The sequence below is a fragment of the Candoia aspera genome, chromosome 11 (genome assembly GCF_035149785.1).
Source record: "Candoia aspera isolate rCanAsp1 chromosome 11, rCanAsp1.hap2, whole genome shotgun sequence".
NCBI lineage: Eukaryota > Metazoa > Chordata > Lepidosauria > Squamata > Boidae > Candoia > Candoia aspera.
This window is the reverse complement of record NC_086163.1, coordinates 3,305,750-3,328,298: the sequence shown is the minus strand read 5'-3', so window position 1 is coordinate 3,328,298 and position 22,549 is coordinate 3,305,750. Positions and strand designations below refer to the sequence as shown.

The 22,549-nt window shown below is 46.1% G+C and overlaps 1 protein-coding gene across 1 annotated transcript in view; it reads left to right on the top strand.

Moving 5' to 3' along the window:
• GLG1 (golgi glycoprotein 1) overlaps window positions 1-20,895 on the top strand; it is a 71,690-nt gene extending 50,795 nt beyond the window's left edge. The window contains exons 13-26 of the mRNA XM_063312867.1: window positions 48-134; window positions 3,516-3,578; window positions 5,155-5,268; window positions 6,002-6,090; window positions 6,467-6,584; window positions 7,156-7,248; window positions 8,147-8,284; window positions 10,065-10,188; window positions 11,503-11,645; window positions 13,078-13,179; window positions 14,738-14,845; window positions 15,318-15,438; window positions 15,882-15,988; window positions 16,999-20,895. Coding sequence (XP_063168937.1) covers window positions 48-134; window positions 3,516-3,578; window positions 5,155-5,268; window positions 6,002-6,090; window positions 6,467-6,584; window positions 7,156-7,248; window positions 8,147-8,284; window positions 10,065-10,188; window positions 11,503-11,645; window positions 13,078-13,179; window positions 14,738-14,845; window positions 15,318-15,438; window positions 15,882-15,988; window positions 16,999-17,166 — 1,575 coding nt within the window. The 3' untranslated portion in view covers window positions 17,167-20,895. The remainder of the gene's footprint in view (window positions 1-47; window positions 135-3,515; window positions 3,579-5,154; window positions 5,269-6,001; window positions 6,091-6,466; window positions 6,585-7,155; window positions 7,249-8,146; window positions 8,285-10,064; window positions 10,189-11,502; window positions 11,646-13,077; window positions 13,180-14,737; window positions 14,846-15,317; window positions 15,439-15,881; window positions 15,989-16,998) is intronic.
• Window positions 20,896-22,549: the final 1,654 nt, after the last annotated feature.

The window sequence follows — 22,549 nt, the reverse complement described above, 5'->3', positions numbered from 1 at the left end:
TGTTTGCATTGTGTGTTAATTCTATATCTGTATTTTGCCCTGTTCAGGAACTTGAATGTCTACAGGACCATCTGGATGACCTGGTAACTGACTGCAGAGACATTGTTGGAAACCTTACAGAGCTGGAATCCGAGGTAAGGGGGCTTTCTCCAAAAGAAGCAGCTCCACTATTTTGTTGCACTTGACACTTAGTCACTGTGCTTTATCTTCCAATGTCTTAGAGTGGGCAGACATTGCGAAATAACCGAAGGCTGCTATCGCTGGAAATCGTGGTAGGCAAACAAAACATTATCAGACGAGCCAGGGGCGCATCGCCTGTGCCTTTGATTCTTTTCAGTCCAAAATAAGGAGCTACATAAAGAGACTAGGTCGAGTATCTGTCCATCACTGGGGTACCTCTAAAAAACCCCTGAAAGGAATGGGAACCAAACTGGGTATGGTGGGGGAAATCAGCAAAAGTAAACTTGAGTTCAGAAGTGGAATGAATCCAGTTTCGGGCTGTGGAGAAAAAAAGAAAGAATTCCAGAAGTCATGCTCTGCATGTTTTCCCTACCTTATTTATTATAGTTTATCCATCTCAAAGTGATGCTTATTGAGTGATACCTTCTTGCTGAGAAAGCAGAGGCTGCTGCAGAAACTTAGGAAGAATATCAGGTAGCCAGTTTCCAAGGAATGACTTCACTGATTGAGTAAGCAGACTCACTAACAGGAGCTTGGAGGCAGACTTAAGTGGAGGAGTCTCCAGTTTTTTTCACCTCTAGCTTGACAGTACATACTTGGCTAATCTGAGTGCCTGAGAAGAAACAAGAAGAAATAAAAGCCTTTCTGTTGGTGGTGCCTTGAACAACTTAAGTGAAAATAAAGAGGCGTGACTAGTTGTGACAGGCACTGCTTGTGATATATATGTGCTGACCTGAAAAAAAGTGGCATTTATTTGCAGCAAGTGGAAATGTAATATTTGCACATGCTGCGATGCTTATTGAGATGCTTAAGGAAAAGTACTGCGATTGGCACAAGTGTCCAGATGTCCCCTCATAAGAGAGAACAAAGAATTATTAGACTAAACAAAGGAGGTGCTATAAGAGGGCCTGTTGGAGAAAGCAGTTTTCTATAAAAAGAGAATCAAAGGGTAAACCTAATGGGTGAGAGTGATAACCCAAAACAAGAGAAGATACTCTACAATTTTGGAACTCAGTAACATCTTTGACATCTTGCAGGGAAGGGAAAAAAGACAGTGTTGAACGGAATATATAAAAATGTAGGTCAGAAGAGGAAAGAAAAAGAATAAACGTGGTAGCTGACAGTTCAGTACTGCAGGGAACAAAAACAAATGTGAACCAATTGGGTCCATGACCTCATGAAGTGTGCTGTATGCTAGGAACACCAGATTAGGTATAGGACAGAATCCCTTCCAAGATTTATCAACTCTACCAACAGTTACCATCATCATCATCTTAACCGTTCAGTCGTGTCCGGCTCTTGGTGACTTTATGGACGAGAGCTCTCCATGCAGCCCTATCAAGCACGGCTTCTTTTAATTGCTGGATGTTCATCTTGGTATCTGTTCTGATGGTGTCGAGCCAGCGTATTCTTGACAGTTATCACTTCTAGTAATTCATGTTGGGCAAATGATTTTGCCAAGGGCATCTACAATGTCCTCAACATGGATTTTGAAGATTTAAGAAGAAAGCTTAAGATCTAGGGGCTCAGACAGTGTTCCTATCCCTCCTGAATCAATGGGAAGAGGACTTGAAATATTGCAGATGACAGATTAGCTTTCTGGGACCATGGACTAAGTTATCTCTGTCATGGACTGCTGGCACAGATGAGCTGTAGAGGACAAGGACGAGTAAAAATGTGCTTCGCTGAAGGATGGCAAGTTTGCTGTAAGGGATTTTAATCTGCATCCTTGGGATTGCAGATGAAAAGCTGAGGTAAGGACCTCAGATAAGGATTGTGTGCTCTAGGAAGAAGCAGAAATGTTGCTGTAATGGGCACCTATTATATCAATAAAGTACCAGGAAGAACATTGGCTCGTAAAGTTCATGGCCTTTATTGTCTGTGCACTAATGGTCAGAGTATGGAAAATAAATATTGATCGATTATGTGCCATGAAATTGGTGTCAAATGTGGTGACCACATAGATTTTCTCCATGACAATCTGCCCCTCACTCTGCCCCTAACCTGGTCTTTCAGGTCTTCCAGTGGTGCATCGATTGCCACTGTAACTGAGTCCCTCCACCTTGCTGCTGGTCGCGCTCTTCTGCTCCTTCCTTCCACCTTTCCCAGCATCAGAGCCTTCCCCGGAGAGCTGCTAGGTCTTTGCATGATGTGCCCAAAGTAGGATAATTTGGTCCTGGTCATTTGTGCATTGAGGGACAACTCTGGGTTGATTTGTTCGATGATCTGTATGTTGTGCCACTTGGACTTTTTTATTTTTTACTCTTATTTATATTATTTATTATTGTAATTTTCTATTGTGGATTTTATGATCGTTGTTTTAATTGATTACTGTAAACTGCCCAGAGTCCCCCAAAGGGAGGAGATGGGCGGGGACAAATTGGATAAACAAACAAATAAATAAATGTTTGTTTCCTTGGCTGTCCACGGTATTCTCAGGGGTCTTCTCCAACACCAAAATTCAGAAGTGTCAATACTCTTACCATCCTGCTTCCTCAGAGTCCAACTTTTGCTTCCACAGAGTAGAGAATACCATGGCTTGCATAATTCTGACCTTTGTAGGTATCAACACATCACGGCATCTGAATATCTTTTCCAGGGCCTTCATGGCTGCTCTACCAAGTGCTGGTTTGCGGCGTATTTCTTGACTGCTTGTTCCTTTACTGTTGATGGTTGATCCTAAAAGGCAGAAGCCGTCTGTCAGTTCAATATCTTCATTGCCAATTCGAAGGCTGGTTGTTCTGCCTGTTGTCATTAGTTTGGTCTTCTTTATATTTAATATAAATAATTTTTCACAGTGCTCTTTGACTTTTTGTACTAGGGCTCCTTTGCATTTTTGGCTATCCGAATAGTATCATCATCATAGCGCAGGTTGTTGCTGTTTCTTCCTTCAATTCTAAAACCACACTTACCTTCTTCCAATCCAGCTTCCCTTAATATATATTCTGCATATAGGTTGAATAAATAAGAGAGTATGCAGCCTTGCCGCACTCCTTTGCCAACCTGGAGCCAGCCTGTTTTGCTGTGTTCTGTCTCTGTACTGTGGCCTCCTGACCTGTATGTAGGTTTTGCACGAGGACAAGGCGATGTTCTGGGAATAGGAAATAAATAAGATGGTTGTAAATTCTTAGAATACGAGGACAAGTGAACTATAGGATGGCACTATGGTCATCTCCGGCACCCCCTGCAGTATTTATGTGCTGGTAACTATTTGATTGTCACTTTAATTGCCAGTGTTGGAACCAGAAGTATTAACTATCCAAGATTATGGTTTGTGCTAAAAAACTGGGCATGACCCAGAATGAACTGACTGGTTTCTGGGTTCCTCCGACCAGGATATCCAGATAGAAGCCTTGCTGATGCGAGCATGCGAGCCCATCATCCAGACCTTCTGCCACGTAAGTGATTCTTTTCTCTTGTAATTCTGACCAGGTTAACAATTAACATAAAGTCCTTCCCCATCAAGATATAGAAAAACTTCTCACGATGCCCTTACTGGTATGTGTTCCTTCTTGGAACCTCTGCGTTTTGCAGATGTTCTGCTCACCCACCTCCTTTTTCTGAATTTGGCTTCAGTTCTGTGTGGCAATGCTGATTGACAGGTTTGCACGGAAGGTGGGGATTATGGAAGTTGCAGTCACTTCCTGTCTGCAAGGAATTGGACTGGAGAAGCTGGGTCAAGATAGCTGGTTTTTTTCAGGTTCCTGAGCTTTGTCAGCTGCCTGACTGTCTCCTGAAATAAGAAGAGTGGAATTATTGCAAAGAAATTGCTGATGAAAGAATCCTCCTATATTTATTGCAACACCAAGGGGAATATGAGTTAGGAGCTGCAGTGTTGTAACATTCAGTGTTCCTACTGCCTACATGCCAGAGGAAAAAAGTAATTTGCAGTCTTGTATTATAGTGATCATTTGGGTGCCAAAGAGATGGAGCTAGAATAACAAGCAGATGGTGGAGTGTCTGATGCATGGAAGCATCATTGTTAGATTAGTTTCCTTTCAACCTTCCTCTCCCCCTTCCCCCTTGAAAAAGGAGTTTCTTGCTATGAAAATGTGATTGAGACTGTTTGGTCAGAACTTGCTGAAATCTCTCAAGATGGGGGGTGGTTGTCAGGAGCTGGAGACGGTACATGTGCACAGCTGCTTATTGCTCTCTGTAATGGAGCAAAGCAAAATTAGTGATTTGGAATAAAATAAAATATACCAGAAAGAGTTTCAGAGTTTACTTCGCATAGAATTTCTGGCTTATGTAGGCACAGAATTTTGCTTTTCATAGCATACCCCCATCCCTGTGGGGTTTAAAGATGCTTCTTTTTTTTTTAATCTGTTCAGTTGTGTCCGGTTCTTGGATACTGCCTGGACAAGTCCCTGCAGTTTTCTTGGCAAGGTTTTTCGGAAGTGGTTTGCCATTGTTTTCCTTCTTGGGGCTGAGAGAGAGTGACTGGCCCAAGGTCACCCAGCTGGCTTTGTGCCAAAGGCAGGACTAGAACTAACAGTCTCCTGGTTTCTAGCCTGGTGCCTTAACCACTACACCAGACTGGCTCTTAAAGATACTTGAATAGCATTTAATGAGTGAATTTGGCTGTGGGGATATATAAAATTTAATCCTGGTTGAGGTACAGCTTTCCCCAATTTGCCATCCTCAGGATGTGCGCTGGACTGCAACTTGCAATTCTCTTGGCAGCAGGCCGTTGGCACTGCCAAGCAGAAATGGAATGAGAGGTTGTAGTCCATATGCAGGGGAAGTTGAGTTGAGGAAATGTGACTGAGGGCAACTGGATTGTTCTGGGGCCAAGACTGGCCATATCTCCATCACCGTCTCTAAGGTGATAGTTGAGTTCAAGCAGAGCCTCGTGAAACTTTTCCAAACTATGATTTATGTCTCCTTTAACTTGAGAGTGGAAGCTGCCAAGAAGGGGGAAAGTTTCTGCCAGGTAGTCATTATATGTCTCTAATTGTTCCATCTCCCTTTCAGGAAATGGCAGACAACCAAATTGACTCAGGAGACCTCATGGATTGTCTCATTCAGAATAAGCATCAGAAGGAGATGAATGAGAAGTGTGCAATCGGAGTTACACATTTCCAGCTAGTGAGTATAGCCATTTTGTTCATTTATTCCCATCCATCCATATGCTGCCTATTCTAACAAGTCTAGGTGACTGTTGATATATAAATCTAAAAACATCCACAGAATACTAATAAAAAAAATACACAATTGAAGTATTAAATACTGTTAATAAAAATGACTGCCATCACTTGGAAGATCCTCCTGCCCAAATGCCATCCTAAAAGAGGGCAATCTTCTCCATTTTTCTAGAAGGAGTGCATTGGACCTCAGAGGGGAGGCTGTTCCAGAGAGACGGGGCTGCCACTGGGTCCCAACTCCCCGGTCTCTTTCAGGATGGGCACCCGGAGCATCCTGTCCCCGCTAGACTGTAGGGCAGGCCGATTTTCCCCGAGGAAGATGGTCTTACAAGGGCTAAGCCAGAAACATTTAGTGCTTTGCCAGGGCTAGGAACCAGACAGCCCCCTTCTCCCCAATGGACAGGATCTCCCCAATTAATAGAAATTGGGTTCTTTGTGGTCCCTTTCTTCACGGCTTCTGGCTCCCTTGCCACATACCACCTCCCACACCTCCTTCCAGATGGTCATTCTGTATTTCCATGGCTGTTATCTCGAGGCTATGTCACTTCCCATGGTCTGCATAGGAGTTGCAGTCCGACTTAGCTCCAGCAGAACTTTGCTAGCCTGGAATGAGCAAATGGAGGTGGCGGTTGGGACTTGAGGCCTTTGATACTTTCTGCTCGCTTTTCTTTCTTCAGATTCAAATGAAGGATTTCAGGTTCTCCTACAAATTTAAAATGGCCTGCAAGGAAGATGTGCTGAAGTTGTGTCCCAACATCAAGAAGAAGTACGTATATGCTTTTCCCCTGTAGCTTGGTGTGGTGGATTTCTGTAACGCTGCTGGTTCTCGGGAAGGAGGGAGCACATTCCAAGGAGGAGGGCAAGATAAAAGCAGAGAGAGTCCAGAAATGGAGTGTGGGAAAACTAAGAGGTTCAGAATAGCCCTGCCCTAGAGCCTCCCAGGTTATTTCCCCTGAGGTTAGGCAGAGTAGCTTTAGTCTGGCAAGATTCTGTCTATACGGGGTGAGCAAATAAAGAACTGAAGTTCAGCTGGATTGATTCTCTGAAGTTCTTGGGCTGGGCCTGACACTTGGGGCAACGTGGATGGTCTTTCATCCAGTCTGCAGGTCTGCAGGGAGACAAAATGCTTCTTTGTTCTTCAGGGTGGATGTGGTGATCTGCCTGAGTACCACAGTGCGCAACGACACTCTGCAGGATGCCAAAGAGCACAGGGTCTCCGTGAAATGCCGCAAACAGCTACGCGTGGAGGAGTTGGAAATGGTAAGTGTGCCTGGCTGCTTCTGTCTTGCATGGGTTTCTCAGGGGACCCAGCGGGGCACCGGCTGAAAATATTGGCGCCACTCATCACTAATGTGCTTTCCCCTAATTATTGTCTGCAGCAGTTTATATTCCAGCGCTGGCACCTTGCCACAGGAAGGCAGTCTCCTTGAGCAAGGCCAGTGCCCAGGATGCCAGTGGTCTTGCTCAGCCTGATCCCCACAGTCATTAGAACCTCAAACCCTTTCTTGCCAGGTTTTTGAGGCAAGGTTTGGGCACAACCCAGACTCCTGCTGGAAGACAGCTGAGGAGAGCTTAATCCTAAATTATCCTTTTACGACTTTTGCGACTTAAGACTGGGTCTGAGTGCAGATGTTGTGCTTTCAATTCATGCCAGCCGTCCCTCTACCCTCCGGCTTAACTTGGAATTAGTTAAAGAGTTTCAGAGAACCTTAAAGCTTTCAGAGTGTTTTGGGACTTTTGCTTGTTCTTTAAAAAAAAGACTGCCTATCTGCTGGGTTTTAGTTGCTGCTCCTATTTTATATTCCTCTTTCAATCGGAATTTGTCCTGCAGACTGAAGATATTCGTCTGGAACCAGATCTTCACGAAGCGTGTAAAGCTGACATCAAGAACCACTGCCAGAATGTTCCCTACGGCAACGCCCAGGTGATAGGCTTTTCTGGATTTATTCCCACGGGTTTGTGTACACATTCCTAACATTTTCTCCAAGGTGCGGTGTCTCTGGTCTCCACTCCTCCTGTATTTTATTGCCACAGGCTAACAGAGGGGGATTTGACCTTGCCCCTCCCAGCCCTGGTGAGACATGCTAGTCCAGAGTTAGGCTGATCCAGAGCCCCAGATCCGCATGCCACCCATCCTCATGAGTTTTGGGTGTGGTTCTCAAAGCCTGGAGAAGGTGCTGTCAGATTGTGGCTTTCACTGTGATAGGATAAAGTGTTTTTAAAATGACGACAGTGCATTTATGGTCACTATATTTAATTTTAATTCATTTGAAATATAAACCAGACTTAGTTTTTGCTTAGCCCTTTCCGTTACTTTCTGGAGTGAAACCGAAGCTGAAGATATGCTACCTTGCTTTTCTCTCTGGAGGTTTCTGCTTGAGAAGAAGGGACGTGGTTCGAGCATATTTGGCCTCTCGGTTTTCTGCAGTATTCTGGAGCACTTTTTAATCAGTGCCTCTGTAACAAGCAGTTGCTGAAAACACTCATTTTTAAGTTACTATGTTAGTGGTAGAAATGGCTCCATTTCAGATTCTTTCTTGCCTCTTAATTGCAGTTTTGCTTACGGTCAGGTTAACTTTTTGCCACTAAAATTTTAAGAATGTAGTCTCTGAAACAGGTTCCTTTAGGTGGGGCCCTGCCAGGGCCACTCTTGAGTTGGTCTGTGATGAGATACTGCTTAACATAATTGTCTTTCTTTTTACCAAAATGCATTTTGGCTGAATGGTGTAGTCTTTCACAAAATCCCAGATCTGTCTCAGCAGTGCCTCCCTCTTACCACCAGTGATCCTCAGTGTTTTCTTAGTCATGTCCTCTAACTGCAGATAATTGAGTGTTTGAAGGAAAACAAGAAACAGCTAAGCAGCCGCTGCCATCAAAAAGTCTTCAAACTCCAAGAGACAGAGATGATGGATCCAGAACTGGATTACACCCTCATGCGGGTGTGCAAGCAGATGATCAAGGTAAAGGTGACCAGTTCTGGCCACGGGAGCGTAGCTAAGTCTTGGATTGTGTATTTGGAGAGAAAGGTGGAGAACTTGACGTGTCACTAAACTAAACACTTCATTCATTCATTTATTTATTTTTCAAATTTAATTACTTTTAACCTGATTTGATAGAGTTCCCAGAAAGTGTTTTCTCCTCCCGATCCGAAACTGTCAGATGTGCTTTTCAGCCTTCTTTGCTACAGCCCCGGCACTAATTCTTGCCCTACTTGATGAATAATAATGCTGAATGCAGCCAAAGGGCTGGAAAATGGGCGAGGGATCTGCAGTAGCCACATTGTTTTATGTGTAATACACAATAATTTATATAAAATCTTATTCAGGGCTGGCTGTCCAGGCTGCAGAGTGAAGCAGCCTCCTGAAGGGCCTACCAGGTGGGGTTACGGGGTGGGGAGTGCAAGGCTCAGAATGCTTGATACCCTCATCCACCCCCACCCCCACCCCGGTGTAATGGCTGCTGAGCTGTTGCAGTTTTGGTTTGTGAGAAAGAAGAATTCAGTATCAATAGAAGCAAATCTCTGCAGCCCAGGGTTGAACGGTGGAGCCCTTGGTGCTCTCTGAGCTTGGTGGTTGGTGTGCAGGCGTTTTGTTACACGACTAGGCAACATCTTCAGTGTGTGTGGGTTTTGCATGAAGATGTTACCTAGTCGGGTAACGAAATGTCTGCAAGCCAACCACCAAGCTCAGAGAGCACCGAGGGCTCTGCAGAATCCAGTATTCCTAAATAGGAGAGAATACCTTTATTGGGCTCAACCAAAGTGGCACAGAGAAAAAAAATCAAGCCTTCAAGTTCTCCGAAACGCCTTGTTAAGCAAGGTGCTGTAGAATCCTTTGTCTCTGGTACCGCCGGGTCTGATGAAGAGTTCCGAAGGACTGAAAAGATGGTGTGCTCTTCACTGCCTTTGGGGTTGGCCCTTACGAAGGCCTCGCCCGCCAAGGACGCTGAAAAATGAATAAGGAATTGCATACGGCATGAAATTAAGGTTTGCGATACATCAGATTGTGCACCCCAATCTCTTTCATGCATGTTTGTGTCTGAGGCAGATTTCAGGGCACTATCAGATGTTTGGGCCGTTCCTGCTGAATATATGAAGGGGGAAAATGTGTGAAAAAAAAGAAAAAAAATAGCACAGGGCCAGGAGTCAATGCTGACTTGAAGGTACCCTCCCCAAAAAGCGGGTGGGGGCCCCCTCCTGAAACATACTTCCACAATTCATTCCTTCATTTCTGACCCTGGCAGAAATCTCAAAATAGAGACCCCTGACATGCCGTGAAGGTTTCCAGTGCTTGCATTTGCTAGGATCACTTAGGCAGTGGAGCTCCTGTTTCTAACAAGGTCATTCTCTGTAGAGCAGTGTTTCTCAGCTGTGCAGATGTGTGGACTTCAACTCCCAGAATTCCCCAGCCAGCATGGGAGTTGAAGTCCACACATCTTCAAGCTGCCATGGCTGAGAAACGCTGCTCTAGAGAGCTTTCCCCCAATTGCAGTGGTTCTCAAACAGTGCACAGTGGGAACACACATGGAGACAGGCATTTCAGGGAGGTCCAGATTTTCCACGTGCTGCCATCTGGGTCTTGGAGAGGAAGGATGGGTCTTGTTGATGGTGCAAGCAAGTAGTTCTCCACCCTGCTTGGCTTTGCCTTCCTCCACTGCTTCTTCCCAGAATAGATGACAAAAGGATGGGAGATGTTTCTGAGTCCCTTTGCTGAGTTTTTGCTTCTCCATCTCTCTTGGCAGAGGTTCTGCCCAGAAGCAGATGCAAAGAACATGCTGCAGTGTTTGAAACAGAACAAAAACAGCGAGGTGATGGATCCCAAATGCAAGCAAATGATCACAAAGCGCCAGATTACCCAGAACACAGGTAATGGTCTGTGGCTGCTTGGAACAAGGAGGCAGGAACAGAACGCCCTGCCCTCGAGGGTTGGGATTCTGTCAGCTAGGCCGGACAATTGGCATTTGGGGCTTTGAAGTGGATTAAAAGCCCACAGCAAGGAGATCACCAAGTACACACATTCCTCTGCTTTCTGTTCCTCCACTTTCTTGTACTGGAGTATATTGATCTTGCTTGTTGTTTGCATTTATTGTGCAGAACGGAATGCTCTGATTTCTAGCCACTTCTGCATTTGAAACTACCATACCCACACAGCCTGTCTTGGCAGAAAGTTGTGCTTGCTTTTCCAATAGCGTATGCATTTTGTGTCCGCCCAAATCTACAGTATGCCAGGTTCCTCCCCAGTGAAATTTTCCACGAGGCTGCCATCTCCATAAAGAGCGTTTTGTTATTTCAGAGTTAATTGAAATGTTACAACTGAAACTACAGAAGCACTTGATTGCAAGCTACTAAATATATTTTAACCATAGAGGACATTTTGTAGCTCAGCGAAGCATTTACCTGACTTATGGAAAGTCTGAAGTTTGGACTTTGGCTAGCTGAAAGAATCTCAGTTAGTTAACATGGCTGGGAGGGACTTTGGCATAGCCAAAGAGATTAATAAAAACTGAGCATGCAACCCCAAAAGAAACACACAGAGAGAGAGAGAGAGAGAGAGAGAGAGATGCTGAACTCTGCATCAGGTAGCCAAAGCAACCTTCTCCAGCAAGACATCCATTGGATTGCCCAGTCGGCTGGAATTGTAGGAGCTGTTTGTTCTTTTGTTAAAATAAACCCTTTTCTTTCATTTTTGTCTTGGATCATACTGAATGGGAAATAGCCACGCCTTCCCCATCCCATTAAAAGACCCACCGAGGAAAAGGCCATTGAATTACGTAATTTAAATTGGAAAAGGCTGGGGAGGGGGGCATGTAGGGTCATCTTGCTCAGCATAGAATCATAGTAATTTTGAATTCTCCTTTAACCCAAGAACATCTTATTCAATCATTACCTCTAGCTTTTGAGGTTCCAGCAAGCATTGTCCGCAGTGTTCGAAGCTTTTGTGTGTGTGTGTGGGTGGTCATAATCTGCGTAAATTTGCTGCTTAAAAACGAAGTTGCAGAGGGTGTAGGAGTTGTATTCCAGACCTTTCTTTCAGTTAATCCTTGTAATTTGGTACATTCGAGAGCAATCCGATGGAACGCCATTTGTAGGCTGCTTTGTAAACCCAACACGGTTCTGCAGAGATGCCTCTTTTACCTTGTGGATTTTAAAGCCTGGTTTAACTCTTTTTCTGTCCGGTAGATTACCGTCTGAATCCAGTGCTCAGGAAGGCGTGCAAAGCAGACATCCCCAAATTCTGCCAGAGCATTCTGAGCAAAGCCAAGGATGACTCAGAGCTGGAGGGGCAGGTCATATCCTGCCTGAAACTGAAATATGCAGACCAGGTGATGGGCGGTCGGGTGTATCGGCCAGAGCAGAGGCAGGAAAGTCCACAGAGCCCCTTGTCCACTTCTGTAGAGCAGCTGCAAAAGATGGTGCAGAGGTTGAGAAAGGAAGAGTAGTCTCTTTCGACACAAAGTGGGGGATCCCATTACATGCTTGTCAAATAAACAGACTCTTAGATTGTCATACAGACATGCCAGGAAAAGGAGATCAAGGAGGAGAGACTGCCTTAGTGAGCTCACTAAGCTGGCAGGTTCCGATCTTTTGACCCCTGGCATTAAAACTCCTTAATGAAAGTCTGTGTGAATCTTGCATCCTTGATCGTGTTTTGCAGGTCAGGGGTTTGGCAACAGCCTCCTCCGGGCTAAATGCCTTCCAGATGTGTGAGCTAACTTCTGCAGTTCCTTACCAGTTTGGCCATTGTTCAGAATTTGGAGAATGGAGACCCATTGAGGAGGAGGCTGATGTGGAATGTCCTTTCACCGACTTGCTAGTTTGGCAACTGCATTCGATCCAGAAAATTGATTTGGAGGCAGCTTGGTCAAAAATCCAGATAGAATCAGATCCGGGATAATCTCATACTCTTACAGAGACATGTGTTTAAAATTCAGGAAAGCAGAATTCTTGAGACTTGTTTTCTGCATTGGAAGTTTAAAATTTGTGATGGAGTTTCTGGAAAATTGTCCAGTGCCATAAATTGACCAAAATTCGATTTTGCATACTTGAATTAGTCAGCATGGATAATCTCAAAGTGCACCTTTGCGGTTATTTTGCTTCTTGCAGTTAAATAGCAGTTTTCCTCCTGGAATGCAAAGCAGCATACATGATTTTCTTCCCCATTTTTCCATCACATGACAGTGATCACTGGTCTGGGTCACCAGGCAGGTTTCAAAACTGCATGATCCCATGTAATCCGGGTGTCTAGCCATGAAACCAGCAATGCAATACGGTTGTGGAGCTTGAAGGCTTTGCCTGAGAAGTTAGCTGGTTGGAGAGTCTGCCAGTTTCTCTGTAACCCTGACAAAATCTGAGATTGATGGCGCAAACTGCAAGCGTAGGAAAGCGTTTGTTGGTTTGGAGACAGGGTTGGGCACCTCCTCCTCTTCGCTGTGCTGGAAAGGCAAAACAAAGCTGGAATTGTGGCTTTACACCAACCAACCAACCAAAAAGGCAGAGGTGAAAAGGCAGGTCTAGCTATCGCACCAACCACCCATGAAGGTAGTTTGCTTTTGAACAATATGTATTGTGTTTTCTTTTACAACTGGTTTATATAGCTCGTAAACAGCTCTGAGAGGATTTTTATTTTGCAAGGCTGGATGCCAATCGCTGGCCAGCCTTCATCTTCCTTCAGCTGCGTGGCAAGTCAGATTTTGAGAATGATTTCAGGCTTTGTCCTTCTCCAGCGTGACAGTTCTTGTCCTTGTTTCCGAACAGCGTCTTTCTTCAGACTGCGAAGATCAAATTCGAGTGATCATTGAGGAATCTGCTCTGGATTACCGGTTAGATCCTCAGTTGCAAATGCACTGCTCAGATGAGGTGGGAGCTTCCGGATTCTGTCCTACTTGCCCCCGAATATGTTGACAAGTTCTTACAACTCTTGACAGTATAATTTAAATAATAGGAGTCATGAACTGGTGGTGTAAATCTCTGGGAAATCCCTTTATGGTAATTGCCATAATTTACAGGAAGTATGTTTGTGGGTGGAGCGAAACATTGCGGATTAGTATCACGTACCAGAACTGTCTGTCCCCCTCTGGCGTTGACCTGTCCAGAATCCAGGTTGTTCATTGAGTTCCCTTCTTTTGGGGGGCTTTTTCTTGAAGTCAGTGGAGTCAGTTCCCCATTTTGTCTTTCTGCAGTTTAAGACCTCTATGAAAATAACTCTGCTTCATGCATTTTGGAAGAAACAGAAAACCCTAAAAGCTGGAACTCCTGCTGTTTAATACCATTCTACTGCAGGGAAAATACAGTTGCCAGCCAGTGTATTTTGGGTGTTGTTGCTGCTGCCGCTGCCAGCTCATTTTACACCCCCCGCTTCTCTGCCTTCTCTCAAAAACAAGTGCTTGAGTTCTTGGGGAGCAGCCCTCTCTGTAGTGTGGCTGCCTAGAGCTGCAGGGGGGCTCCCTGCAAGAGTTCTCGGGGCCTTTCCCTGATTCTTGTGAGAAGATCTGAACTTGCAGATACGTAGAGCCACAGAATTGGAAGGGGCCATTGCAGCCATCAAGTCCCACCCCCTGCTTGGTGCAGGAATCCAAATTAAGGCATCCCAGACAAATAGCTGTCTGGTCTCTGCTTGAACATGCACAGTGATGGAAAAACAGTTAGGAAGGACTTACTGTAGGCCTCACAGTCTGTGTCCTGTTTCCCCGGAACAACAGAGAACTTCTTTATGCCGCATTTTCAAGTATTTGAGAAGGGCTATCCTCCTTCCTACGCCCCAGCTCCCTCAGCCTTTCTTCATAAACTTTTCTTCCAGTTCCTTGCAGATCCACGTTGCCCGTCTACAAACCTGTCCCAGGTTCTCTGAAACTTGTTAAAAACATGGCACCCAGAATCGGTCCTTGAGGTCTGACCAGTGCAGAATGTATTGGAAGTATTGCTTCCCATATCTGGAAAGTCTGCTTCTACTGACATAGTCTAAAATCCCACTTGCCTTTGCAATAGCCATAGCACACTGCTGACTCCTTTTCAGCCACTGAGCAGTTCCCGTTCCATGATGTTTTCAAACCTGTTATTATCCAGCCAGGTATCATCTTAAGCGACTAGCGTCTAAATTCAGTCTTAGGCAGCAATCCTCAGCTAAAGCTTCTGCCCTTGTATTTAAGATGTCTTTAAGTCTAAAGATTTAAGGCTGTATCCCTTGGCTCAGGAATGTAAGGATAAACTACTCTGAGCACAAACAGGGTATATTGTCCTCCATTTGTCATTAACAACGGGACAACATTCCTTCCTCTTGGTTCGCTTTGTTCTTTGTCCACACTTGGAAATCTTATTCACATGGTACATGCGTGGATTCTCTTTTATAAATATTTGAACTTCGCTAGGTTGTCCTGGGGTGTGGAGGCTACATCCTAATGTGCTTTATTTTTAACAGATTTTTAGCTTGTGTGCGGAGGAGGCTGCAGCCCAGGAGCAGACAGGGCAAGTGGAAGAGTGTCTGAAAGTGAATTTGCTCAAAATTAAAACAGAGATGTGCAAAAAGGTGAGTGGTCCTGTCTTAATGCACATGTGGTGCATGGGAGATAAAAGCACAGATCCATGTCTTCGAAGGGAATGGATGCATCTCAGAGTCTGTATTGTGGGCTTTAAATTGTAACTTTAGGAGTTCCAGGTGGCTATTTTATTTTGGTTCAGGTCTCTCTCCGCCCTTCATTCCACCCGGAATTGACCCATTTACTCCCCTCTTCCCTTTTTAAGGCATTGTGGATATGCAGCAACAGTTGTGCCTCAGAAGGGCTCCATTTCACATTGATTTTCACTACCAGCTGGTGGAACATCCAGAAGCCACCTTCCTGGATGAGCGCCGTTCATTCTTTGCCAGTGTCTGGTAAAGTCTGCACTTCGCCTTCCGCTTCATGGTTGAACCCCCAAGCCCTTAGGTTTTCATTGGCTCGAGAACAACTTGGGTGTATATCCTGGTCGTGATCCTCAGTGCTTTGTGATCTGCTCTCTAGGAGGTGCTGAACATGCTGAAGGAAAGCAAGGCCGACATCTTTGTGGATCCTGTCCTTCACACAGCCTGTGCCCTTGACATCAAGCATCACTGTGCTGCCATCCCTCCAGGCAGAGGCCGACGTACGTCTCGCATTACCTGCGCGGTCAGGGGAGCCCCGAGATTGCAAGGCTGCTCTGGCCACAGAGTCAGTTCACTCCTGATAGTGGCTGCTTACAAACTTGGGTGCTTCCCACTATGAATACCATGCTAGAGGTGGAGAGAGATTGGGGGAGAAAACAGGCTTACTGGCTGGGCATTTTTTTTACCTCCCACTCAGTGCTTTGTCCAGGGGAAATGTTTCAAATTGCAGGTATTTTATTTTCAAATTATCTGCAAAATGCTTGTGTGTGGAGGAGGTGCTGGTGGAGAAACAGGTTGGCTGGGAAGAGAGCTGCATCGTGGGCCAAGGGGAGCCTCCCTGCTGGGTTTTCTGTCAGGTCCGTGGTTTGCGCGTATGGCAGGTACTTCCCTGACCCCTTCGAGGGAGCCTGTCTTTCATGATAGTATATCCTTCCTTCTGCAGAGATGTCCTGCCTTATGGAGGCCCTGGAAGACAAGCGGGTACGGTTACAGCCAGAATGCAAAAAACGCCTTCATGACCGAATTGAAATGTGGAGCTTTGCTGCGAAGGTGAGCGGGGTGGCACTTGCTTATTGCTGACGTGTGAACAGAAAAGTCATTTGCGTGCTTGGAGTTTATGAGAAGGGGAGGTGAAACAGACCCTGGGAAATGTTTGGTGTCCTGCAGGTCTCATCTCCATTACCTCTAGCCAGTATGGCCGCTGATTTGCATGCTGTTGAGAGAGTCTCACCCCTCTCCAGTTCCCAGTGCAGATCATTCACCAAAGATCTAAACGGGTGAAAGGCCTTGGGTGCAGAAGTGCCAGTTTCTGTGGGCAAATACTGGGTGTACATGTCTAACCTAAATATTTGCTTCTCTGTGTGTATGTGTATGAGTGATGATGTTGCCTTGGTGTGGAGCTCTGGATGGCTGATCAGGAATTTGAAACGCTTTGAAAGGATCTGGACCCCTCATGCCGTTTGCACTGAAATAGAACCTCACTGGCTTTGTTTATTAAAGAGGACAGCCTTTTATGGCAAATTGATTGAATGCACGTTAGGATGTATCATTCCAAATTGGGTTGGTAAGAAGTTTGGGGTTGATCCATAAGCAGCTATAGGATGTTTTGTCCCTCCTGAACTTTGGCTAAAGTTCTACTAGAGGCTTATATGGAACTTTAGCTTGGATGTACTTAAAGGCATCCAAGATTAATGGAACTTTTGACCTTAAAACTGTGGCTTCTTTCATAGACTTCTGGACAGTTTTAAGCAAGGTGCAGTAAACATTTCCCAGAGAAAACTGGGTGTCTCCAAAATTTATTTGGGCATGTTCTAATTCCCTGGGTGGGAGCTTCATGGTTGCTGAGAATCTGATTGCATTCTAGCTGGACTTGAGAGATTTCTACAGATCTGCCCAGGTGGAATCAGCCCTTTATCAGCCTGGGTTTATTGGAACAGTATCACTTGCCTCCTGCCTGGGCAACCAAAGTCCACCTGTCTGGTGAAACGTCTTGATTGGGGTGGTTTTGCTTTCCCTCGGTGGGCAGCTGACCGGTCTTTTTCCTCCTCTGTGCTTGCCAGGTTGCCCCAGCAGAAGGCTTTTCCGATCTTGCCATGCAAGTGGTGACATCTCCGTCCAAGAACTACATCCTTTCAGTGATCAGCGCAGGCATCTGTGTCCTGTTCCTGGTTGGTCTGATGTGTGGGCGCATCACTAAGCAAGTGACACGAGAACTGAAGGACAGGTAGAGACGACCGTGGTCATCAGAGGGAAGATGGAAGGCCTGCCCGTTGCCCAGTTTGTACAGTCTTCTCTGTATAGCCTCCCTCCCCACCTCGCTCCTCTTCAGAGAGTACAAGCAAATTAGAACAGCAGCAGCAGCAGCGGCCCGTGTCAGCTGGGTTTCCCATCTTGTCTGGCGGCTTTGTTACCCCATCGTTAGCGACTCTTGTTTGCCTGCCTGTAGACAAAGCTCTTTCTTTTTCTTTTTCTCATGCTGTTGAACTACCTTCATGCACTCCGAACCAGACTGGCAGACTGCAGGCCAAGAGGTTTTTACAGTAAACATTTTAAAGATCTGTCCCTGGCATAGTCTGGGCATTGTCTCTCGGTGAGGAAATATTTGTGCTCTGAGGCTAGGCAGGACTGGAAAGGATGGGACGGCACCCACTGCTCACAACCGACCCTGGTTTGGACATCTAGTTTGCCAATGAACCAGCTCATAATCTGTCAGCAAAAGGGTCTCCAGAGGTCGTCATCTTGACCAGTATCCCCCTCCTGTTACAAGGTTCTCTTTGTGTGTATTTTTTCTTTTCTTTTTTACTGGTTTGTTCCTCAGTTTCTGCCAAAAGGCAATGCCTTTCATTTTCTCCGCTGTCTTTGGGATTAATAAAATATTGACCGGAAGAAACAAACTCCAGTGGTTTTATAGGTTCCCCTAGCAAAGCTATATTCTATCCCAGTGGATGCCGTTAGATGAGGCAAGCAGAGGTGTGAAGTTGGGTAGCAAGTAGGTAGGTATCCCAGAAAGTTGTTGGGAAGAGTGTGGCACCTGAGAGAGGGTGTGAATCACTGGGTTGATCGTTGGCGAGTGACCCTCTCCCTGATACGTGGGTCCAGCATTAATCAGAGGGGTGAGGCCTTCCTGCTTCCCAGGATCGACTTGAAGAGATTGTCAGGCTTGGGAAGTAGGAAAGCAGCCCCTTGTGAGCTCTGTCCCTCAGCAAGAATGGGGAGGTGGGGGCTGCGCTGGAGAGGAGGAAGGGAGCTGCATTTTTCTGTTACTTGAAGCAGCACTTCTAACAGCCCTTCTGGTCTGAACATGGATGCTGCTCTGGGCCTGACTGGGGAGTAGAAGAAACTGCACGTGTTCATCGTTGGCACACCAGGCAGCCTTTTAACCTGCCAGCCACAGGTCTGCCTGCGTGTGCTGACATGCACTTGGGTGTTCCGGCCAATGCAAAGCTTAATTGCACACCTCTCTCCATTTCCCTGGCATGATCCAGCTTATACAGTAGTTGCACTTGCTAGGCAGATTTTACCTTTCTAGATTTTCTGCATCAACTTCCCCAAAGTGGAGGGTTTTTCTGTAAAGGGACCAGGTGATCAGAGTGTTTGGACAAGCTGTCGTTCGTAACAGTACTGTGAATATTTGCTGCTGCTCTGAAGTGTTGGTGAATGGTATTTTTAACATTTTACTTTAGGAAACTTCATATTGGAAAGTGAGCGATGTGGTATCTAGTTTTGTTTTCCTAGAGATGGTGGTTTGGGAAAGCTTGTGCATTTATTTTTTAAATTACTACTGAGTCTGTCGGGCCTCAAGAGCTGCTCTTGATATCCTGAAGGGTTGCTTGGATCATTTTTGAAAGGAAATGGGGCAGGAATACAGTCCCTCTACATCTCTTGGTCTTCCCTCATGGGTCTTCCAAAAGGTGGGACTGGAAAAAGGCACATGATAGGAGAACCCGGTGAGTGCTGCAAAGCCTAGTATCTTTCTCCTCTGTGGGATCTAAAGGAAACGCCAGTATTTTGTCAGATGCCGATCTACCTGAAGTCGAAATCCGGATCCTTTCTCCTAGAGACAATAGCCGTGACTTTGAGGTTGGTGATTCTGGCCCGTAATTGGATATGCGATAGTCCAGGACTGATACTATAATTGGGCCCAGAGGACTTTTAGCCCTGTGGAGAGGCTGGCCGTGGAATATGGATTATAGAGTGCTTTCTGAGGTGAAGCTGTTGATGGGAGGCAAGGAATAGTCTCAGGCAAGTTTCATTCAGACGTGTACAATTGTACAAGATGCTGGCAGGAAACCTGGGTTTGTATTGGCTGCTGAACTTCGCATGGTGAAGTTGATTTTGCAACAATTGCTGATGAAGCCTGTTCTCCCCCCCTCCCCCGTCATTTTGGCTATCGTCTCTTAGGGAAAAAAACCACACACTCTTTTTTTGCTGTCCTTCAGGTAGCTGTATCGGCCTTTTCCTGCGTTTCCCACTGTTTAGCTGTTTCCCACTGTTGAGGATAATGAACGATGTTTCTGCAGGGGAGGAAGACAGGCCAGAACACTCTGTGGGCTGACTGGTTGTCTGAAAAGAGGGCTCATAAGCAGCTACCCCGAGACAGTCCGCCCAATCTGCCCCACGGCTGAAGGGGCCCACTGCTCTGAAGAGACGGTGGGCAGCCCCCAGTATTCAAGGGCCGTGGTTCCCATGCCCATCCCAGGAATTTCAGCAGCGAGGCTCCCGGGCTGCCTCTTCTGCTCGGTTCTCCAACCCCAGGGCCTTGCGGTGTGGAGGAGAGGATGCCAGGCTCCATTTCCATTCAGGCTGTGCCACACCAGCTTCATTCCGCTGCTCAAGAAAGGTGGAGAAGGCAGCACTGGGTTGTGCCAGGCTGTGGTTTGAAGGCTTTAAAGTCCTTCTTAGCAGGGAGCCAGAAGCCCCTCTTCATCTGCCGCTTCCGTATGCGATCCCTAACTACAGTTGTGGTGTGTGCTTTCCACGCCCGTTTTTCCTTTATCGTTCTGTTGCGCGAGGAGACGCAGCACGGTCCCTCCTCTCAGGCAGAATCCGCTGGGTAGGAAGCTTTGCAGATGGGGACAGGTTGGTAGATGAGGGTCCCGATGCCCAAGCTTGGTGAGGCTGCAGCTGCTGCTTTTCTTAGTGGTGGCTCTGCTGCACCTCAGAAAGAGAACCTGGAACTGGAGGAAAGGCGCGTCAGATAGACTGCTCCCCCGTGTCTTAGTGTGAGAAAGTCAGTGCACAGCAAAGAGCATCAGTTGCACCCTGCTGGCAGGCTGAGGGGAGACAGGAGGAAATTCCTTCTGCAAGAGGTGGTGCTACCAGTGAGCCTAACTGTGTTTTGGACCAAGCATTATACTGTTGTGGTGAAACTGCCAACCAGTTGAGCCAGCAGTGACTGGCTAAAATTGGGCAGTTTGTGGGGCTTGCCTTGCTTCCTCTGTCTCAAACCTGCAGTCCTCCCCACCCTGTGGTTCCATAACTGGTGGAAAGGCATCTGGAGTGTTCTGAAGAGGCAACAAGAGGCATTTTCCCTGCAAGATGGCACAGAACCAATTAATGCTTGGTGCTCATAATTTTGATTTTTCTCATTGCAGATTGTCCAAGACTCGTATGTTTTGGATTTGAAACAAACACCATGCATGCCCAGAAAAACTTGGAATGGCATAGCAGGGTTATGTTCAGTGCCCCTCGTATAGATTTGAAAAGCAGCCATTGGAGACGGTAAATGATAAAAAACAGCAAATGTTGGCTGACCTTGGTTCTTTTTAAAAATGTAATATTAAGATGATTTTTTTTGTAAATTGTTTTTCTTATCTATGTACAAATTCTTGGCCATTCTTTGTTTTTACATGTTCATGCTGTGTAATTTTGAATTGTTACCTGAAATACTGAACATAATGTGCATTTTTCTGTACAGATGAAATGGGAGAATTTAATAAAAAAGAGTCTGCAGGTTTTAGGGGTTTTGCTGTTTTTTCCTGTGCTGCTTTCCCATAACGACCCATTTGGGTCCTGCTGGACTTCAAGGCTAGTTAATGGTGCTTGCCAGCAGTCTCAGTATTTTGCCGGTAGCACCCTTAATTTCTGGATCCTCTCCCTGATCCTCCTCGCATACTGACTGACCAGGGGAATCAGTTCTGTTACTGATGCCCCAGGTTTACAAAATCTTGACCGATACTGGTTGCAGGAGAGGACAGATGTCTTGGAGGAGGCATCTGAGAGTGGGCGAAACATGCTCCACCTTGACCCTACACTCTCAGCCTTGATGCTCTGCTCTGCAAGGTGGGGACAATGCCAGGCTGCCTTGAAGGAAGTGGCTGACAGGCCGCCTCAGATCAGGAGCAGCAGCGAGGGGAGGGGGCTGTACTTTGGAATTTGCTTTGAGGGGGTGTTTCAGTCACAGCTTCATCAAAACACCCTTTTGTAATAGCATTTAGAAGGCTGGATCAGCCTAAATGGTCAGCTCTTTTTACAGTAAAGCTTGGTTGGATGATTAATTTTGGCCTGAGGACCTAAATCAATTTTGGAGCAGGGAAGCAAGACCTGCATGTGGGCACAGCTGCATAATACATTTCCTGGGGGCTTAGCGGGGGTATTTTGGTCCTTAAGGGATGTACCCGTGGTCTTGGGGATGTGCCCCAGAAGGACAGGCTGAAGGAATTGAGGATGTTCAGCCTGGAGAAAAAATGGAGGGAAGATGTGATGGTCAAGTTTGGGACTGCACAGGGAAGATGGTTGGGAGCTTTTTTCCATAGCCACAGAAGCTAGGACCAGAAACAATGGATACAAGTTGCAGCTATCTAGATTTCATTCAAATATAAGGTAGAACAACAGTGGAACAGTCTACCTTGAAAGTCTGTGGGTTCTCCATCTCTACAGGTTTCTTGAGAGAGGCTGGACAGCCACCCGTTGAAGGTACTTTAATTGGCTTCCCTGCACTTTGCAGAGTTGAACTAGGTCAGTATTTCTCAGTCTCAGCAACTTTTAGATATGTGGACTTCAACTCCCAGAATTACCCAGTCAGCCTGGCTGGGGGATTCTGGGAGTTGGTCCACACAACTTCAAATTGTTGAGGTTGAGAAACGCTAGACTATTTGATATTTGGGATGACTTTCCTTCGAACTCCAGAATGCTATGATTGATTTCAGGCAGGTTTCTTCCTACAGCTGGTGGGTATTGCTGTACATGAACTGAATTCCCGATAGCGCTCAATCCCACCAGAAAATATCAGTCCCACAGCCGACGAGCTGTCGTCCTCTGGCGAAGAAGGCAATATAGAAGGAAAGCTGGAGGGAAAAGATTCAAGGTCATGAGGTGAATGTGACATTGGGCCCTCAGAATCAACCTGCCTCAAGGTTAAACAAGGAGGTATGAACTGCATGAAGTGAGTTGCTGCCTACAGATGAACATTACCACGTGCCAGCCTCTGCTCACAACAACAGGCCACGCAGCAGAGGCTCAGGGTTGGAGGGCACTGGCTGAGATGTTGAGAGACCACAGACAGACTTCAACTTGCATTCTTGCCAGAGGACCCAAGAGGAGCCTGGGCAGCTGCCCAGAGGAGTCAGCAATGGGAGCCTCTCCCTTCCCCACCTTCCCTGCCCTTGCTGT